The sequence below is a fragment of the Haliotis asinina genome, chromosome 6 (assembly GCF_037392515.1).
Source record: "Haliotis asinina isolate JCU_RB_2024 chromosome 6, JCU_Hal_asi_v2, whole genome shotgun sequence".
In the NCBI taxonomy this organism is placed as follows: domain Eukaryota; kingdom Metazoa; phylum Mollusca; class Gastropoda; order Lepetellida; family Haliotidae; genus Haliotis; species Haliotis asinina.
This window is the reverse complement of record NC_090285.1, coordinates 32,789,934-32,807,493: the sequence shown is the minus strand read 5'-3', so window position 1 is coordinate 32,807,493 and position 17,560 is coordinate 32,789,934. Positions and strand designations below refer to the sequence as shown.

The 17,560-nt window shown below is 37.9% G+C and overlaps 1 protein-coding gene across 1 annotated transcript; it reads left to right on the top strand.

Annotated features, from left to right (window-relative positions):
* The first annotated feature begins 6 nt into the window (after nt 1-6).
* LOC137286834 (protein OSCP1-like) lies at nt 7-16,834 on the top strand. The gene is made up of 10 exons (XM_067818845.1): nt 7-219; nt 8,855-9,009; nt 9,339-9,506; nt 9,989-10,069; nt 10,984-11,087; nt 11,410-11,532; nt 12,076-12,145; nt 12,329-12,453; nt 12,829-12,895; nt 13,465-16,834. Exons 1-10 carry the CDS (start codon nt 108-110, stop codon nt 13,564-13,566), a joined length of 1,107 nt encoding a protein of 368 aa, XP_067674946.1. The 5' UTR covers nt 7-107; the 3' UTR covers nt 13,567-16,834.
* The last annotated feature ends 726 nt before the right edge of the window (nt 16,835-17,560 follow it).

The following is a 17,560-nucleotide window of genomic DNA, read 5'->3' as shown; positions in this document are numbered from 1 at the left end:
TTGATCGAACGAGACCAAACGAGAACTGTCGGTTGCCTGCCGAAGCTATCATTAGCAGGTGTGAGGGATTATCTTAGAAACGATACACACTTTAGCTGTCGGCGAAGATGTCACTGAAAACACTGCCCCTGCTTTTCATCAATCTTGGTGGAGAGATGATGTATATATTAGATCAAAGATTACGAGCTCAGAATATTCCAAGCGAAAAAGCAAAGAAAGGTAAGATAAAGAAACATAGCCTCAGACTGACAGTGCTCCGTGGCCACGACCGGTGGCTGTTTACTTTAGACTGAATAACTGTCAGTTATTTGCAGTTGTACATTGAACATGCTGCAGTAAAGTTGGGAGCATGGTGAGTGACACGAAAATCATACAGTATGTCACTTCCCTGCTTCTTAATGCACAGCCACAGATATGCCAACATGCTGAGAATATGCCAACATGCTGGAACAAGACATCAGCACTGGGGTACTGCAGTGAATGTGACACGAGCTAAAGAGATAGTGCTATTGATCTTCCAGCTCACATCACGCTCACAATAGTCTACTGACCTTGTTAATGTTCACATATTCACAAAGGGGAATGTAATTCGGTAAATATGAATTAACTTCAGCAGCCTTTTCTTAAGAGACGCTGTCGGTTCCAAATGCATTCCCGTGCTTCGAATACTCAATAACACTCGGAAATTGGCCAACACATGATGTTTATCGACATTGTAAACACATAAGTAAACCAAAGGGTTTTACTGTCTGCACTCGTTTACATCGAGTACGGGTACAGCAGTGAAGTGTCAGAAGCAGGCCGTTTCAGCTGGTTCCCATGGTAGCGTCTGGAGTTGCTCATTTGTGACGTCATTCTGACTTTATGTCACAATATGATTTAAATGACGTCACCACTGTTGATGACTCATCAAAACAATTGTTTGCGAGGTCAATACACAGTGAATAGTCTTGCAGTTTCCGGGAATCTAATACCATTTGATCATGTTTTTCAACCAATCAGATTACAGAACACAGTGACTTTTGGTTTACAATACTGAATATACTCTAAATTATGTCCCTTTGTCATATCAGGATATTATATGTGTGTGATCATGCCCATCGCGATCATGAATGATTAAGTATTGTCTACAAATTGTCAGCACCATAGCCATAACGCTTCCCCCAACACAAGCATTGGTTCTTCATTGCTATTTCAGTAACCAGAGACCATATAATTATATGGTCTCTGCAGTAACACAACAGAGAACATTTTGAGGTTTCAAGGTATGATAATTTAAGCAAATGACACAGGACTTAAACTTGATAATATATTGTGTTAATGAGCAGGAGGTCGGTAGTTTCTGCCTTGAATATGTACAATGCATGTCATTACCCCTCCTGCAACAATGTCTGAGAGACAGACACAGGTAACATGCTTGGTCTAGATATAATAATTGTGGGATAGTCTTAATCATGACGTGATGAGAGCTGGAAGATAATCAAATGACTTGACAAGCAAGGCCACAGGGTCAATGTAAACTTCAGCGATATTACCCAGATGTTGAAGCTCACTACATCTCACTAGATGCAGGTGAAAATCAATGATTTTCTATGGCAGTACTAGCTAGGGTTGGGCTTATGAGAGCATGTTGGCTCATTATTTGGGTGAAAGAAATAATTTAAGAACAGCTAATTAATGAGAGAGGCAGAATACAGTGCAAGCCATATCGTCACAGTAATGGGTGATCTTTTTGAATTTATCTGCCCGTTACTAATCCGCTAGGTGTGCTGATCCGGACTGTCCACCCTTAAACTGACAGCGCATGTCATATACGTGATGTGCGCCATACGTGTTACTATTACATTTAGAGACAATTAACCAGTATAGCCTTTGCCATCACTGGGAACGTTCACGCTGGTGCATGGACAGCATATCTTTTCCGTTATACGATGATATATCAAGTGTTATTTCCTGAAATGTTTATTCTGTGATTCTATGATACACCTAGGATAGGCATGGCTGCTTACATTGCAAGTATGAATTGCGAAATGGCAGTTCGAAGTGAGGCGGTGGAATCAGATGATCGTTTTCAAGTTATGTTTTGTCGTTTTGTTGATATTTTGCAGTCAGTAATTTGCGTCTGGCACTATATGTCTCAGTATCACACATTTAAAACTGCAGTGTATTTTCATTGTATATGTACTCAAATCGTCATAGCATTACGGAAGATATAGCTGCATTCATGGAATTCATTAAAGTGGTGAGTTGATATGATGTGCGAAATGTGGAACACTGAAAGTCTTGTTATGTAAATTTTATTGGGTCGTTCATGATGGGATTGAGATTTCTGACAATACAGATACTTATCAGGTACAGAGGAAAGGGAGAAACAATGGTGAAGTGATTGTAAAATAACAGTAACGGATGAATTATGGCAGTTATCACCTATATGTAGCCAACTTGCAAATGCGATGAAGTGGGGATAACTAAAATCCCTACTGTACTTTTTTATGTCTGTAACGGTTTGTGATGCATGAAATATTAATTCACTGTATGGATAAATAATAAATAAAAATATTGCAAATTTCTATAATGACTTCATTTTAATGATCCTCAATTAAGTGTATAAATTAAAACGTTTTTCTTAAGTTTTAATAAAGGAAATAGTATTAAAATATTAATTTATTAAATATACTAAGCAAAACTACCATTAGGTTAAGTACACATTCAAGGGCACTTTCCAAATGTTATTTTCATTAGACAACTAAACGATACATATATTCATATTCATAGTAAATTTCAATCTCTAATATAAATGGTACTGTTAAGTGTTGTCAGCATCGAATGGTTTACATTTTTCTACAGTGTCTACATACATCTTGTCTTCACAGTGATCAGATTATTGTAACAGTCATGAAAAGTTCGTATTTCATTTTTTAGACCTTGCTCTTTCTGCTTTGTTGCATTATATGAATTTTTCAAATTCCAACACAAATATATCAATGAAGTCGATATCTTTTCCCACTTTACATTGTATTTGCACTGTACAATGTTGAAAATCTATCTGATTCTTTGTATGCTGGTGCATGTATACTTTAATATTACATTACACATGCATGACTTTATTCAGTCATTGAACATTGTACTGTTATTTGTTATAATATAAATAAATGCATCAGCATATCTTCATGTAATCATTGTGGGGTTAAATTCAAATTTATCATCATCAAAAACATATATTTGATGATAAACAAATTTTCTGTGTGTATTCCTAAGAAACAGACATAACCTAAAGTTTTCTTTTAGAACTGTTGAATGAAAATCAGAAAGTTAGATAGTACATGGTCTGTCATGAGAAATATTTTGTCAATTTAATGTTACCATAACATGAAATATATGAAATGTCATGTTATGATTCACATCCTCTTGGGTGGTTAGAATTATATGCTGTTTGTTGTGAGAAATCTCTGTAAATATATTAAGAGCTTTAAGTGGTGTTAAACTTTTGTAGGAAATGATTCAGTAAATGCACTTATATAACAGGACGCACAACACTGACTGGTGGACATATTTTATAAGGGGTAAATATTTTATTTCAAGCTATGATGACTGGTTTTTCTGATGCAACCGACTAACTGCTTGGATAATAGATGCATGACACTTGTATAAGTATACATAAAAATATACAGTAGTGTCAGAATTTTAAACCAAAATGGATTCAGATTAGTGAAGAACTGCTGCTGAAAACGTAATATTTATGTTTCTAACTAACTGTTAAATTTTATATGGAATTTCTTCAGTTGTTAAGGATGTGTAGTAATCACAAATTCTCGATAAAGAACTTCCAGGGAATACTCTTTTGCCGGAGGTGTATCTCCGATTTTCTTTTACGTTGAGATTGGTGGTAGTATAGGAACTATTTGTAAGATTTTAATGTGCACAATAGTTAATGAATTACCATTGGGAATAACATAAGGGCTGATAACGTATAAAAAAAGAATTTTCGTTATTTCATAGATGCTATGACACCCGAGACTTGTTCTGTCGTAGGAAATGCTGTGACAATACAGCAACTTTTCATGGCGTTTTCCCTGTTATCTTCTATCGTGTCAGTTTGTACTGCATTTGGAAATTAAACAAACGATGCCTTTCTAAACTAAAAAGCAAAGCAAGACGTGTGTCCGTTGATGACTTTTCGTCATAAACGATCAATTTTTTCAATGAAGGTGACCACGGCAACGTGTTTGCTGGGTTCTGTCTTTACATGTAGCAAGTTGTCGCAGCGCACTTTGAGTCGGAAACCAGAACGGAAGCGAGAAGTTGGACCGTCACTCATATCATTTCAAAAGGAGAGTTATCGCCCCTCGCAACAAAAAGATCGCCCATTGTATTGTAAGTAGCAGGGGTTCAAAAATCCCATTGCCCAATACTCGGGACAAGTCATTTTTCTTTTCGGGCAATCAAGTAATGGCATCTTACATGTCCTGTATCTTTCTTGTCCTTTGGCTACTACATAATTGCTGCTTATGGTTTCAGATTGCAAATAAACTTGGATTTAATTTCATATCTACTCAAAATGTATCTATTAGATTTCGCAATGATAATAAATTTTGGTTATGTTTCTTGGCTATTTATCACTTTTCAATGAAAAGTCCTCTAAATATTAACATCAAATACCATGTTGATTTATTTCTTCATAATTACATTATCATGATTATGTCATAGAAATCATTGCAGGTGGAAAATTAGTCAGGACAGGTGACTTTCTTAAAGTCACTTAAAGTGGTTTTTAAGAAACATTTTGAACCCATGAGTGGTTGCTGTAAGTTTCCGAGATGACCAAATTATCATGCCATCTGCCTAGTCAAAATGTGAACATGTTAAGAAGGCTGCAGTGTTTTCACTAGTGCTTTATTTGTGCATGTGATGTCAGTATCCCATTTCAAAGCTATATCCAGGGTTACCATGGTTACACAGCAGTGGTTCAAAGCTTGTGTACATATTGATTTATTCTACTCATACATTAGTAATGGCCGGTAATATGCTTAAACTAAGTTAAAGGTGTAAAATTTGAACTATACTTCTCAACTGTGGGAGCGGTTGCCTAGCCAAGTGGTTAAAATGTTCACTTGTTATGCCAAAGACACAAACTCATCTCAGTTGTTTTCTCCACGTATCACTGTTTATGATGTGTTGAGACTGTCATTCTTCATTGAGATGGAATGAGAAATCTTTGTCATAGAGCCAACATGGGTCATAAAATATTGTCATCTTTCCATCACTAGTTAAGTGAAGTCCGTGTATGAGCAGGTCCCTTTCGTGTCATCCTTGAATTAGAAATGTACAAGATAGTTTGACATTCACACTGAGGTTCTGTGCCACATGATTAACTGCCTGTCAATGCTTCATTCAAGCAGGTATCGATAACTCATTCACATAGGTCAATACCTCAACCAAGCATTGTCAGTAAGTGAATAACTGATCACACATGGGGAAAACGGGTGTATTGTATGAGCAGTAACTTTATATAGGCTGAATGAAATAAAAAACAACAACATTGTTTTCACGCTAAGAGAAGCTTCTATTCTGTTACTTGATATGGAACACCAAATGTAAGGTGACTCCTTTGTGCCCGCACACCCTACACCTGTCTGGGTAGAACTATGTTCCTTTAGCATCCTTAACTTAATTGGTCTTGTATCACAATCACTGGTCAGGCGTAAGCCCAATTTGATTGTTGCAGACTGGCAAACATTAGAATTTACCTGTGTCATAGGAACAATTGATGTGCAGCTTTTGATACCTTGGATACTGGTCAGAATTCCAAGACAAGTAAAATTTACTTCAGTCTTGATAACATGATAGCATGGTAGTTGATAGGCATTGATCATGACTGATGTGAAGAGTAAACCTTTGGACATATAGGTGGAAATCAATCTTTGGAACAAATGGTACTGGCATGCTACAGGATTGGTATTCTTTTGAATCACATGTACGTCCTTCCTGTATTAATCGTTCATATCTAATACATCCTGAAGGGGAAGTGTACACAAAAACATCACTTTTTTTTTCGTATGTGAATCAAAATAGAAATTTTTCATTTCTTTTGTGTAACACGCTCTATAAATGCTGAGATGTTATGCCATTATGAGGCCTCTGCTGAGCAGCCTCAGTTCCCACCCTTTGATTATGACATAATTGGTACCAGCTGATTTAGACTGGTCTCCTGTCTACTGTCTAGTATCAAAGCCAAGAGGTCTAAATACTGACAAAAATCTCGTAAAAACACAGATGAAAAATTGCCCTTCAGATGCATGTTTATGCAATGGGTAGGCAAATATCACTCACAGTATGAAAAAACTATCCATGGTGTACAGTCTGAGACAAGTCCTTTCTGAGTGTGGCACCTGATATAGTTTGCTAGATATCACTGAGACACTTGGGATTGATGACAAAGACTATTTGTCATATTATTTTGAACTGTATGAAGAATTCAAGGATTCATGTAAGGAAGATTGTTTTGAATTATAGTTGTGATGTAATAGGCAAAATGTAATGAACATCAGCGTGATCTTATAAACACACTGACTGAAAGTTCACTACAACATTCATGTTGTTGCTTATGGAAGCATTTTCAGCAATTCTCGGTTTATAGCCGATGTTTCAGAATGGTCATCTGAGATTTAACCAAGCAGTAAAAATTTTAAATACTGGTGATCATGATGATGCGGGGCCTTTTTCAGTGCGTGCGTGCGTGCGTGCGTGCGTGCGTGCGTGCGTGCGTGCGTGCGTGCGTGCGTGCGTGCGTGCGTGCGTGCGTGCGTGCGTGCGTGCGTGTATAAAAGATATGCTATTTGTCACAAATTATTATGAAAGACGCAATAAATTGTGATTTAGTAACAAGACTGGCTAGATTTACAAACCATGTAATTTTCACTAAATTGTGAGCAGATGATATTATACAAAAGCAAATTTCAAACAGAATTCAGATGTGCGAATTGTATCTGCAAGATGTATTTATGGATATGTGGTTTCAGCATCAAAGTGAAGATTGAAGAGGAGGGACTTATATTGTATGATTTATGTAGTAATGTACCAAACGTAGAATGTCTTCGGTAGTGCATATATACGTTTGAGTTTGGGTGAAAGAATTTATAGTTGCTGTTAGCTGGCAGTAGTTAGTTAATTTGTGATTACTTACTGTAATCCTCAATTCCGGCATCAGTCTATTCCATATTTCTTCGAAAAAGAGACCAGCCAAATGACTGTTTGTACAGTAATTAATGCTGTCTAAACCAGCATGTTGTATCTCAGCTCTCCTGTTTATTGGAAGACGGGCTTATTGTGTATTAACAACACAGTGGGTTACCATCAGCGTGAAGCTCATTGATATTGCCTGATGAGGTAAGGTAAATTGGCGAGTGGCATGTGTCACTTGCATTTTAAATTAATTGTTATGGCACAGTTTGTCAGTCATCATGTCAAAATGGCTGGACCAGTGAGGGAAAGGTTCACTAAACCGGCACGCTCTCTTCACTGGCATTTTGGGCTTCCACAGTTAATAATTTCATGGACAACACAGTAATTTCATCTAAGTTGCCATGATTCACTGTAATGTGTCTCAATCCTTAATATGAATGTATGGCAACATACTTCTATTCAGCCATATTCAGTGACAATGTTTTATGTACTTTCTATGGTCATTATGATTCTTCAGCCTTTCACAATGTATACTTCAATTAAGAAGTATGGGAACACCCAAAATTTTGATAGTCATGTATAAACCAAAAAGTGGTGAGGTCCTTCATACTTTGAGGTAAATGCAACTTTTCATGTGCTTGATGGGCACTTTAAACGACATGTTACAACTTGAAGTGATGCTACTGATTCAGTATTCATTGGGTTTCAGTGAATAAAACATTGTCAAAAAGAGCAAAAAGCCAGGGTGGTGAAACACACCAGGTTGTTTCCATACTTTTTGTTTGTAATATATGTTGCAGGTTTGATGAATACAAACTGATACATTGGCTCTATGATAATGTCACCATGGCACTAATGAACTACAAATATATGTCACTGCACATCTTATTATATTGCCGAAGTGTCTTCATTCATTAGCAGACAACAGCTGACAAATTTGATATTATTCCCCTCTTGACCTATTTCATCAGAAATTTCTTTGCCTCAGATAAATAAATTATGTAAAGATTGTTGCAAGTATATAGCTGTGTTATGCTAACAGCTCAAACATTCAAGGAAGAATCTAAAACTGCACAGTATTAGTACCAGATTCCCACCATTCTCTTTTCAGAAGATATATACTGAAATCTCTTTTATGAGAAGCAGCATGTTTGGTAACAGAACGTAAGATGTCTTGTGAATATCACCATGGTTTAACTCAAACTCTACCAATACTCTCATTCACCAGCCTATGTTTCCTTCATAAGTAATTTAACCTGTGAAGATCCAGGTTAGAATTGATCTCCAGTAACCCATACCTGTTGTAAGAGGTGGCTAACAGGATTGGGTGGTCAGACTAACTGACTTGGTTGACACGTTATTGGTTCCCAAATGTGTAGATCGATGCTCCTGCTGTTGATAGCTGAATGTCTGGTCCAGACAGCGCCATATAGCTTTAATATTGTTGAGTGCGACATGTCACTAACAAACTCTTTAACTCTAAGTATATGTCAATACATGTTGCAGTATAAGTACCAGAATCAGAGTGTATTGCAATACAGCCTATTTGCCAATACACATCCCATCAGGTACTTCACATGTTAGCAAGGTATGCTGACGGTAATAGATTAAACTTTGGACTGGTAACGTAATGACATATGTCCCATTGACTCATTCATTTGCTTTGTTTCAGTGCTGAACGACATCGTACAGACGATGTTTAACAAACGCTTCATGGAGGAGCTGTTCAAGCCACAGACGCTGTACTCCAAGAAGGCCATGCGGACAGTTTTCGACAGACTGGCCCATGCTTCCATCATGAGGCTCAATGCTGCTAGTATGGACAAGGTCAGTTATCATACATGCAGGGATCATGCACTGAAATGTTCTTGCAAAACCATTTGTTCTTGAATATGTATGATATGTCAGTTAATAGTAATGTTTAGAAACACTTATGTTTAGATAAGGCACATTAGATACTGGTAGTCAAACAGGACCAGATATTTATTTTTTTACATACATCATGCATGATTGTTGTCATCAGATTTACTTACAAGGAGGAGAATTTATTAATCCAGCCCAAAATCTACACTTTACAGGAACATTCATCATATTCACTTGTGAAGAACCTGCCAGATATATTTCCATTCAGTGATGTTTGATGTATGACATTTTAGCTGTATGATCTGATGACAATGGCCTTCAAGTACCAGATCTCCCTGTGTCTCCGTCCCAAAGAGATTCTGCTCATCACCCTCAACCACATGGATGCTGTACGCAACTACATCGACGGGGACACCAATGCCAGACAGCAGGTCGACCATGTATATAGAATGTTAATTGAGGTATGTGGTAATTGATTGAACAGTGAAATCTATTTTGCTAAAAACAACTTTAAGTATTGACAGACTGTCTGAAGCATGGTCTGGATGAGATGATTCTTCAACAACATACTCGTACATCTCAAAAGTCAATAAGTATTGTGGAAAGCACCCTTTTGTTGTGGCAGAAATAAAGATAACAAAAGGAAGATCCTTTACAACATTTTATGCATATGCCCGATATCATTTGTTCTTAAAGAACTGAACTGTTCAGCACCATCTGAAGTTAAACATGACAATTTCAGGTGACAATATGTTCCCAAAGGTTGGAGTTGTTGATATTTAATGCACAGATTGATGCTCATGATGTCAGTCACTGGATTGTATGGTCCAAACTCTATTATTTTGCAGACCACTATCATATAGCTGGAAAATTTCATTCAAGAAAATGCATGTGCCTCTGTTTTCCTTGTAAAACATGTAATGAGCGTTGCCTGTACTTTCAGACATACGTACCAATGTCTGCTGGGGAGTTCCACCTGATCAGACAGACACTTCTCAACTTCTTCCAAGATATGCACATCAGGGTGAGTTCGTCTGTTGAGATACTGGGCCTCTTGTTGGCTCAATATGGACTCTTTGAGTCTGACTGGGAGAGCTGTATCTGATGCACTGTTTATAGTCTGTGGCCTCTTTAGAAAGAAATCTGATATTTCCTCTATTGTACATTCAGTAGCATTCATATTTGTGTATCTGATGTCTCTGTATGACCCATATGATTTCAGGTCAAATGAAGTGAGAATATACATCTGCATCTTTTTTTAAAAACAACAACTCAACCTTGTTTGTTAATGAAAATGTGTAAAACCACAAGCATGTCCTTATCAGTACATAGAGTGACCTGCCGCTCTGATGTGATAAACACCTGTTCTGCTTGCATTCAGCAACTACATTATAAGGTGCTCACTGGTCATGAGGGGGACATAGGATGATGTTTGTTTATGTAAACAAAAATAAAGGGTACATCAACCCATGGGCCCAGAGGGACAAGTGAACAACGTATTTGTCTTCCCAAACACTTCAGTGTTAATTTTTTAAATATTTTAGGCATGGGTACAAAACCGTTTGTAGTCATTATGAGATTTTGAAGAAAACCAGATTTAGAGTTATCTCCCTTCCATTGTTTCGCATTCGCAAAAGCATCAGTGATTTCCATACATTTTATGAGATTCAATGTTATTCAAGATAAAGAATTCTAACCATGAAGTACCAAATTAGTTCTGCATTCCCAGCGAGGTACATAGAATGTTACTTGCTTGAAAGTGAGGTACACTGAAAATGATGGAGGAGTGCTCAGCCAATCAGAAAACGACATTTATGTATGAATTAAAATATGTGACCTTGTATGAGGCAGTTCACTTTCTGACTACTACACTGTGGCTGTAACTGACTGGTTGAGTGTCTAACAGCAATATTTTATTTTGTCAATATTGTTTTCCAGGTTTCTATATTTCTAAAAGACAAAGTACAGAGTAACAATGGCCGCTTCGTGCTGCCAACATCAGGACAACTCCCCTGGGGCACAGAGGTGCCTGGCACTATAAGGTGAGTACAGGCACTGTGTCATTGCTCTCTGGAACAGTACAAAAGTACATTTAGGGACCAAGTTGACCTAACTGTCAGTAATAACATGTATTTTGTTCAAATCCTTTATGTAGTTCATTATGGCTCAGTACACAGGGACTTGTTACAATGCTAGATCAAGGTGTAGGAAGCATTTTAGGAGAAGCTGTATGATTTGTTTAGAAGTTTGCTCAAACTTCTCTGATGTTTATCAGCAGGATGTTCAATTAGCAATTAAGAGTATCTGTGGTCAGTGTAGATAGGCAGCCCTACCCCTGACTGGCTGCTGTGATTGTGTTGGCAGATCATTCACTGAAGACGGCAAGGTGAGCAGCAGTTCCTTCCCCTGCAACAGCTATTCCTTGGCCACCAAGGAGGGGTCCTATGACATGAAGGGGGACAGGGTCACCAAGCTGGGCACCAACATGTGAGTATGTCAATCATCAGAGGGTCACCAGGCACTGTACATCTCTCAGTGAACATGTGGCTCTCATACAGCACTGATTAGATATAGATATCCAATGTGATCTGGGAGATATTTGCTTCATTATACACACTTAGTTACAGGTGAACAAGTTATAGTGTAAGATATATAATGTGTTACAGGCAGTTTGATTCTTCAGTTATTTCATTTTATAATTATTATATATATACTTCTTAAAATCCTTGAAATAATTTTAGCTTTACTTTTACAATGTTCCTTGAATCTTCTGTAACATACCAGAGCAGTGTTGTAGTTACATGCCAGGCCTGTATCGTAACATACCAACACAATACCAGTGTAACAAACTTTGTTGGTACTGCTGTAACTGTACCACAGTGACATGTTAAATCAATCCCATGTTGACAGACCAGAACAATGCCAACACAACAAGTTACATCAATACTGGTGTTAACAATCCATGTTCATACGCTTGTAACATCCAGAACATTGCTGCTGTAACATACTGTATTGTGTATGGTTCTTCAGGTACTCTGTAGCCCGGCCAGTGGAGCTGACCAGTAGTTCTGCACACAGTGGCTCCACAGTGTCCGATATTGTGAGTTTGGGTTGATGTTAATTCATAACAGTTCTTTTGAGAAAGCCATATCTGCAATGGCAAGGTCACAGCATAGAATGCTTATATCTCCAAAATGTGCTCTAGGTGAACAATAGTATGCTCTCCATCAGCCATCAGAAAATATTCTTGTCCACCAAGCCATTGTACATCTCCCTCTTTCAGGACTCTGCCACGCCAAACCCACTTGCCAAGGCTCACCTGGACCTTCTGTCACAACTCATTGGCACAAGTGTCACAAAAAATTCTGAATTCCGTCTGAATCTTTTCCACACAGATGAAGAGGAGGAGTAAGTACTACACTCATGTTCTTTCACTATCATCCTCCATCATCCCCATAGTCTCATAACGTCTCGACATCCACCTAGTTTATCACAAACTGAAAACATTGGGGATCATTGCTGACACTGCCAATCATAGGTTTCTCATGTTTGTGGGGTCTGTGTGGCAGCCTAGCAGTTAAAGTTGGCTCGTCATCGACAAAGACCTGGGTTCCATTCCACACATGAGTACAATGTGGGAAGCCCATTTCTTGTGTCCCCTGCTATGATACTGCAGGTGTAAGCTCGCTCACTCCCTCACTCACTCTCACTCACTCACTCACGTTTGGTGACATGTAAAGAAGTTGTTGTTCCATATTCGGAGTACTTTTTACCTTTCCACAGACAAGCAGCAGCAATACGGCCAATAGAAACAGCAGAATCCAAGGTGGTCAAGATAGACGCATCTAAGGTTAGCAGCATTTCAATATGGGAGCATGAACGTGATGAGAGGATAGTGGATCAGATAAAGGTCAACATGAACATAGTCCCAGTATTATTCGTTCCACTCCTCTACTGAGTCTAGTAAACCTTAGTAGGAGGTCGCATCAAGTAACCTTTGAGACTGACCAATCAGAACACAGTTTACCAAATCGTAAAAGTGGACATTTGCACATACCTTTTGAACTTTCACCTCAAAAAGGTTTGTACCCAAATGATTCTGAATGCTGTTGTCCATACGATCACTTCTAGGTTTTGTATATATCGCCAAACCCTAAATATTGTCTGATTGGTTAAATCCATAAGGCCATCTTGCGTTTGATTGGACAGTCATAGGTTGCTCATAGGCCTTATGTACATGATGAAGGGATGTGGGTCATATAAGTGGTAACATGAACGTGATGAAGGGATGTGGGTCACATAAGTGGCAACGTTAATGTGATGAAGAGATCATTATTAGTGATGAGATATATGGTGGCACTGATTATTGTACAGCAGGGAATTGTGCACTTGTCTTACTTCTGTAATATATTTCCTCAGAAACAAAAGAGTGCACAACTGAGTAAAATAATGGGTGAGTTGACAGTGGAGGGCAACTCCTCCAGCCAAGGTGACGACCTGCTGGACCTAATGGACAGCTAATGACAGCATGGTGTAAACAGGACATCTCAGGACACTCAGCATTGTGTGCATGCAGCGAGACTAACAGAGAATTACACCTTTGGTTTTTATCCCATCCATGTATGAAGCCAGTTGAAGGTAACATCTGGTAGCATTTGTGTTTTCTTGAGTCCGTCCATGACAGCATGGCTATATTCATGATGAATGACTGGCACATAATGTCAAATACCAATCAAATAAGATTGAAAAATAAAAGTATATTGATACCTATGGCTATTGGTGATTTATCTTAAGACTGAGTACTGAAATTCAATGCAGTTAATTGTTACGGGAGGCACAATTAAATTATCAAAGTTGAATTGACTTGTTGATGCATTGGAGTACATAAGAAGTGATAAGAGCATAAACGTGATGATTGACATGTAAATACACTACTCAGATTCATGGCAGATGAATGCCCCAAACAGGTGAGAAGAATCTCTTTCATTTCTCAAAGTTTACACTGAGTAGTATGGTTTTATGCTGCTTTTAGCAATATTCCAGCAATATCACGGCGGGGGACACAACAAAGGGGCTTCACACATTGTGCCCATGTGGGGAATCGAACCCAGATCTTCTACATGACAACCCGACTGGCCTTTTCACTGAAGAAGATGGGAATTAATTTGTTAAACACTGTTAGTATAATCTGTTTTAAGACCTTGTAATGTTACTGTCAGTTGTTGATGATATAACTATTGCACTGACATGTCGTTTATGATGTATAAACATGGCCATTTGAAAGTTAAAACTTGTGTTATATTTATCATGTATGTAATGATCAGTTTTCTTGATCCTAATCCAGACTTCAGGCAAATGGAAAATAGATCTCTCTGAGGTGTTGTTTGAATCAAACAAAATTTTACTTAATTATTGAAACATTTGTTTACTGTTTGTAAAGTGTAAGCATAGCACATCTGTAGAATCTGCCATTCTCACTCACTCACTTAAATGAACTGTGTTGGAGCATTTTCTAGTAATCACTACATTGTACATCATTTAGGTTCTGTTTTCACAACTTTTTTTCTTCAGTGTTCTTTCCTGAGAGTGAATAAGTTTCATGAATTACATGTCAGGAATATTGTGTCAAGCCTGTGATATACATAGCTGTCAGAACACTAATGCTGCTTATATTGGTAAAATAGTGTCACATAAAATATTTTGGAAATCTGTTACCATCTCTAACCAAACTGACAATGGTATACTTTCCACAAAATGTTTGATTCACAGAGATTGTTATGATTCCAAGTTTGTCATCATCATACCTGTCTTCATGGGATTGAAGAAAGTGGTAAGTGCTTTAGAACTGCATCATTTGAGGCATCACTCCTATGTTTGGTTGACAGAGCAGTGATGTAACCATGGTAACCGACGTGATGGTCAAAGCAGCACACAGTTAAATACAAAAGGCATCAGATGACAGTTATGGACTCCTGGTTTGTCAGTCAGATGGTAAGCCCACATGTCAGGGGTTATTGCCATCACTGATCATGTGTAGTTTCTGCTTGCATTATACTGTTTGCTGCAGTTTTGTTTATTTGCCTTACAAGTGAGAGGTTTGGTTTGTAACCTGAGTATAGTGTGAATGACCTGTGTAAAAGTTACTTTTGGAATTATGGAATCTTTTGTTGCACTATATTTGTAGTGATTGTAGTCTCTGCATTCCATGGAACATTTCACTGAATTTATAGCAAGCAGTAGCATATTCACCAGCATACGCACACATGTGTTTAGAATCTTGATTATCTTTAGTCCGTTTGGCTCAAAAGTGGACCGATGAATTGCAGTCTTGCTTGAAAACTAAGAAACGTAACATACTCAATGAAACGCTGATCATAATCAGAACATCATGCCAACTCTGTGAGGTTTTTGCAGAATATTTTTCCATAAAATAAAACAGTTGCTTAACAAACTATCATGAATATATTGACACAGTTCACTATTTGTAATGAGGGAGGAGTGCAGAGAAAGGGACAGCCTCGTGTGCAAGATTGCGTTGAGACAGCACAGCACAGGTTAATGAATAAATAACTTTCTCCGCACTTGTGCACATGCTTCTCAAACACATGAGTCTGCACTCCTCCCTTGTAATAAACAGTGAAGAGTTGGTACGCTGTTTTGATTATGATCAGCGCTTCACTGATTATGTTATGTTTATTAGTTTTCGAGTTACATTGCAATTCATCGGTCCACCTTTGAGCCAAACGGACTATACATGCATGTCAAACCATAGATTGAACAGTAGGAAACATACATTGCTCAAATATAAATAAAACTGTTTTCAGCAAAGTAAACAGTCCTTTAGAAAGGTTTCTTTGTAAACATAGAGATTAGGAAAATATGTGCATATTCAGATTTTTTAAAGAGTGCTTACAAAGGTTACTCAGTGATAAGTGTAGAATTTGATCAGGTCTATCTATCTTATTTTTATGAATGATTAATATTAGCTCTTAATGTCTTATGCAGTGGTATGATGTTGTCATGATGGAAGTACTGGTGTGCTTTGCTTCACACACCTATTACCAAGTATCCATGGTGAAATATAATTGAAAGAGTGTGTGTGTTTTTAGTGCTTATATTGAGACAGCCGTCCAGTTAACGACCAGCTGTTTTGGTCTGTGATACCCCAAACCATCAGTTCAGCTTATGTTATATTTTTGTACTTCCTGCAAGCTATAATGTTGAAATGTAGTTACTTGTTTGTTGTTCAATGTGCTCGCTTCAAACCCTACAACTTGAGGGATTATACTGATGTTTTAATGTACAGAATAGAGTTCTGCAGGTCAGTACTTGCGCAGAAACGTATGGAATCATTGAGCTGGAGAAGTCAAGCAATTTCTTTTTAATAAACCGGTTCTAACATTCTGTACCAATATATGCATTGTTGAGGCTATGCATTGTTCTCAGGTCCTCTTCCATTTGTGAAAAACTGCATATAAATATTTAGTCCTCCTTTGAGACAAAAATAGAGTAATGTTAACCAGACAAGAATGCATTTAGAACTTTTTTTTGGACAGGCAGTTACTAGCACTTTGATTTAATTTTTCTTTACTTAGGCAACAGAAACAATGCAATTTCTACAGGCTGGTACTGGCTCTGAAATACCTGCATGTTTTGACCCTTTTCTTCTCACCAAGCAAAAGACTGTAAATGAGTGTTGTTTTGGCTCAAGATTTTGACAGTTTTGTTTGTGAAGTATACATTGTGATACATAAACTCAATCACTTTGTCAATAAATGTTGACTTGCTGCCTCTGCGTCCGTGCCATTAATTATACAAACAATCTCTATGAGGATAAGGTTGTGAGGTTATATATGTGCTGAGACATTCTGGACTAGGATATGGTGACCAAGGAAACATACGTAATTTTAGTTCCTGTGGACAGTCCCCGCTGTGGATATGGACACAACACACTTTCAACCCCTCAACTTCTAGTACACTATACTTTGTAGTTGAACTGGTGTGAATCAGGAACGTGAAGAGTCGTAAGTACAGCATGTATTTGGATTGGTGACCTGAAGAACCATGCAGCAAATATCCGTTGTGTTACAAAGGACACTTTATAAATGACGATTTTAACATTACACTTTGTTACATTATAAACGCCAGCTGACACAAACAATAAGAACTATAATGCTGAAACTATTAAGGATGTAGCTGCCATGGCATCTCACTAGAACTGTCAGAACGGGTGTCACAGACGGTGCATGGGCGGGCTCGGGAAGGAGCTTAGAGATATCAGCTCAGATATGACAATCATTGAGAGGAAATAAACTGGGGAAGCAAATGGCATGCCATAAATATTTGCAATATTTTACAGTCCCGATCGGGTCGTCATGCCATCTATTTAGATGAGACATTTATAATACGATGGCTGATTTAAATGTCTTTGAGATGGCCCCTTGTGCTTCCACATGCATTTCATGTTAAGTGAGTCGACATCATACCTGGTTGAATCTATAGTCTGATGTATTTT